Source organism: Pelmatolapia mariae, linkage group LG18 (assembly GCF_036321145.2).
Source record: "Pelmatolapia mariae isolate MD_Pm_ZW linkage group LG18, Pm_UMD_F_2, whole genome shotgun sequence".
Classification (NCBI taxonomy): domain Eukaryota; kingdom Metazoa; phylum Chordata; class Actinopteri; order Cichliformes; family Cichlidae; genus Pelmatolapia; species Pelmatolapia mariae.
Window position 1 is genome coordinate 21414720 of NC_086243.1, and position 3700 is coordinate 21418419.

Sequence of the window (3700 nt, forward strand, 5' to 3'; positions counted from 1 at the left end):
ATGGCAAACAACATGACAACTAATGATGGAGTGAGGGATCCTATACATTATCTTTGTACAGTTGAATTTCCAATTTTTACCGGGACTTTCTTCATTTTAATCTTCATCATTAGCCTCATAGGCAATGTTCTCCTCTTATGTGTTCTTTTCATCTACGAGGGCCTGAAAAGTATCACAAATATTTTCATCCTGAACCTGGCCTGCTCCGATTTGATCTTCACCATCACACTTCCATTCTGGGCTGTTGCTCACCTACAACAATGGGTCTTTGGGGACTTTGTCTGCAAATTCATGACTGCCGCATTCTTTGCTGGTTTGTACAGCAGTGTCATTTTACTGACTGCCATGACAGTGGCCCGTTTCATTAGGGTGGTGCTGCCAAACTGGAAAAGCAACCGTGCTATAAGAAAGAAGTGTGCAGTTGGTGCTTGTGTAGCTGCCTGGATGATCAGCATCTCAGCGTCCCTGAGTGATGCTATAAAAGTAAAGGTGACAAACCAGGATGGTATAAACTACTGCGATGATGAATCTGTAAATTTCGGACATTATCTCCAAGTGTCACTGCTATTCTTCCTCCCATTTGCCATCATTATTTTTTGCTATTCTGCCATCCTCAAGACAGTTTTACAAGGTTTAAATAGAAAGAAGCACAAGACTGTAGCTGTGCTGTTGTGTATTGTTGCAGTCTTCTTCATTTGCTGGGGGCCATACCATATTATGCTTTTAATTACTTCCCTTTATGAACCCAAAGATTGTAAGGCAAAGAAACAGTTAGAAGTTGCCTACCATATTTGTGAAATGCTTGCCTATTCTCACTGCTGTATGAACCCTCTGCTGTATATGCTCTCAAAGAAGTTGCGAAAGCATCTTTTAAATCTTTTGCGCTGTGAAAATGTGTGCAGGAAGAACAGGGAGAGAGACACCAGGCAGAATGTGGCTTTCACTGCCCAGAGATCTGCTGACAGTCCACATAGTCAGTCATTAAATTAAACATTGATTCAGTTTGTAGATGTAAATGTAGAGACTGTATTTCTTTCACATATATGTATATTTATTTGTGTCTGTATGATTAGTTTTATTCTGATTTTAGTGTTTGCTTGTGAGTGTAGTTTTGATTTTATTTGCATGATTTTATTCTGATATTTGTATTGCATGTTTCTAGTTGTTTGTTTTATTATATAAATATATAACGTTGTTTTAATCCATTGTGGGCTGGCTGGACATGGGACAGTTTAGCTAATAGCAGGCACCTGTTGAGGCGTGAGATTGTTGTTTGTTTTTTTCTCCCTCCTGGGACTAGGCTGGGGTGGTCCCCACGTCAGAAGAGGAGTTCCTGTCTCTAACTTTTACACACAAGGAATATTCGTCTTGGGTTGTTGGACAATTGACTGGCAGGAATGTGTGGGATTTTGGTGTACAACGAACAACTACTTTTATTGCAAGTTTCTTTTCTTTTTTTGTCTTTTAAATCAGGTTTTATTCCTGCTTTCTGCATCTGGGAATACTTTTTTTTCCAATTAGACGTGTTTGGTCTCTGGGTTTCTGATTCACTTGCTCCCCCCGTTGTATTCAAAGGACCTCCTGGTATGACATTTTGGCGCACCAGCTTTAGGTTCTACGTGTGTGAATATATATGTAAAAACTTACATTCACTGCTTTTATTTGCAATGTTGCCTCTGTACAAAATAACAACAATGTAATCAGTCAAAATATAAAATACAGTCAGAATGTTAAATAAAACTTAAAAGTAAGGAATGAATTGTGCTATTAGACAAATCATAAAAATGTGCAGGTATTTAACTTTTACAAATGAAATGTTGGCGTTGTGATGAAAGCAGCAGTGGGTTTTTTTCTTTTTTGTTGCTTTTTTGGTAACGATTCGTTTCATTGAGTCACAGTGACCCCTGTAGATGTCATTTATAGATCTCTGGTTTCATGTCATTGTGCCGGAACACAACATCTAAAGTTACCCACGTTATTTAAATTTTAGTCAGTCTTCTGACTATGGATGGAAAAATAAGACATCCCAGATCTGAATTAATGAAATATTCTTACAAAAATATTCTTATACAACAAAATCACACAAAAATTATCAACGGAAATCAAATTTAACAAGCCATGGAGGTCTGGATTTGGAGTCACACTCAAAATGATACATGGTGAAATGGCCTGCATTTGTATAGGACTTTACTCAGTCCCTAAGGACCCCAAAGCGCTTTACACTACATTCAGTCATTCACCCATTGGTGATGGCAAGCTACATTGTAGCCACAGCTGCCCTGGGGCACACTGACAGAGGCGAGGCTGCCGGACACTGGCGCCACCGGGCCCTCTGACCACCACCAGTAGGCAAACATGGGGTTAGTATCTTGCCCAAGGATGTTTGGCATGCAGCTAGGAGGCAGCCTGGGATCGAACCACCAACCTTCTGATTAGTGGCTGACCTGCTCTGCCACCTGAGTTACGGCCACCCCGGAAAATGAAAGTGGAAAAACACACTACAGGCTGATTCGACTTTGATGTCATGTCCTTAAAACAAGTCAAAAGAGGCTAAGTAGTGTGTGTGGCCTCCATGTGCCTGTATGACCTCCCTACAATGCCTGGACATGCTCCTGATGAAGTGGACTGCTGACACACTCCAGCCACATGTGGTCTAGCATTGTCTTGCATTAGGAGGAACCCAGGGCCAACCGCACCGGTCTCACAAGGGGTCTGAGGATCTCATCTCGGTACCTAATTGCAGTCGGGCTACCTCTGGCAAGCACATGGAGGGCTGTGCGGCCCCCCCAAAGAAATGCCACCCCACACCATAATTGACCCACTGCCAAACCAGTCATTGCTTTAGTTTTCTCAAGCTTTTACTCATTTGTACCATAATGCATGTATTAGTACAACAAATTGTAAACTTGAGTTATATAAATTTGGCAAATGAATATTATATCCTTATTCCTTCATTCGATCAATAGCATTTTCCTTCTAAGGCCTGAAAAAGTCAATAATGGCCATGAACGTGATGATTATGACTACATCTACGATGAGACTGAAATCAGTGAGGTCAAGCTTCACACTGACAAATTAGCACTTCACACATTTTTTTTCATGACTGTGAAGTCAGATGACACACACACCAGTTATTTAAACTTACTTCTTATTAATCTCTGACTCTCTTCCACAGTGTGTCTTTTGTCCTGTCTCCCTTCCCTTCCCCCCAACCAGTCATGGGACATGGCTGTGCCTCCCTGAGCCTGGTCAAGTAAAGGCTTTGACACATATCATTAGTAAATCTGGCCCTCTATGCCCCTCCTTTATAATCTGGTGTCAGACTGTTAAAGAGAGAAGTGTAAGGTCATTCATATTCTCAGCAAACCGTTCTTCTCTTTTCCTGAGCGCTTATCAGTTCTCCTAGTTTCAGCGAGGTGTAGGAACCATGTGAAGGAAGGGAACGAAAAAAAATGTTTAGGAATAGGAGATACTTTTGAAACGCACCCTTTGTGTTTCCCTGATGAGCATCAGTGATACAGAATCTTAGATGCAATTTAGGACACCTTGTAGTGTTTGTGTGTGGCCTCCATGTGCCTCTATGACCTCCCTACAATGCCTGGACATGCTCCTGATGAAGTGGCAGATGGTAGATGGTAGAGGAGATCTGGGAGGGATCTCCTCCCAGACCTGAACCAGAGCATCTGCCAAGGTCTGGACA

At 41.6% G+C, this 3700-nt stretch overlaps 1 protein-coding gene across 1 annotated transcript; it reads left to right on the plus strand.

The window, feature by feature from the left end:
• Positions 1–990, plus strand: LOC134616141 (chemokine XC receptor 1-like). The gene has a single exon (XM_063460880.1). It carries the CDS (start codon positions 1–3, stop codon positions 988–990), a length of 990 nt encoding a protein of 329 aa, XP_063316950.1.
• Positions 991–3700: the final 2710 nt, after the last annotated feature.

What these genes read in the sequence shown, in the direction of transcription:
- LOC134616141 (XM_063460880.1), top strand. Translation starts at nt 1, where the DNA reads ATGGCAAACAACATGACAACTAATGATGGAGTGAGGGATCCTATACAT.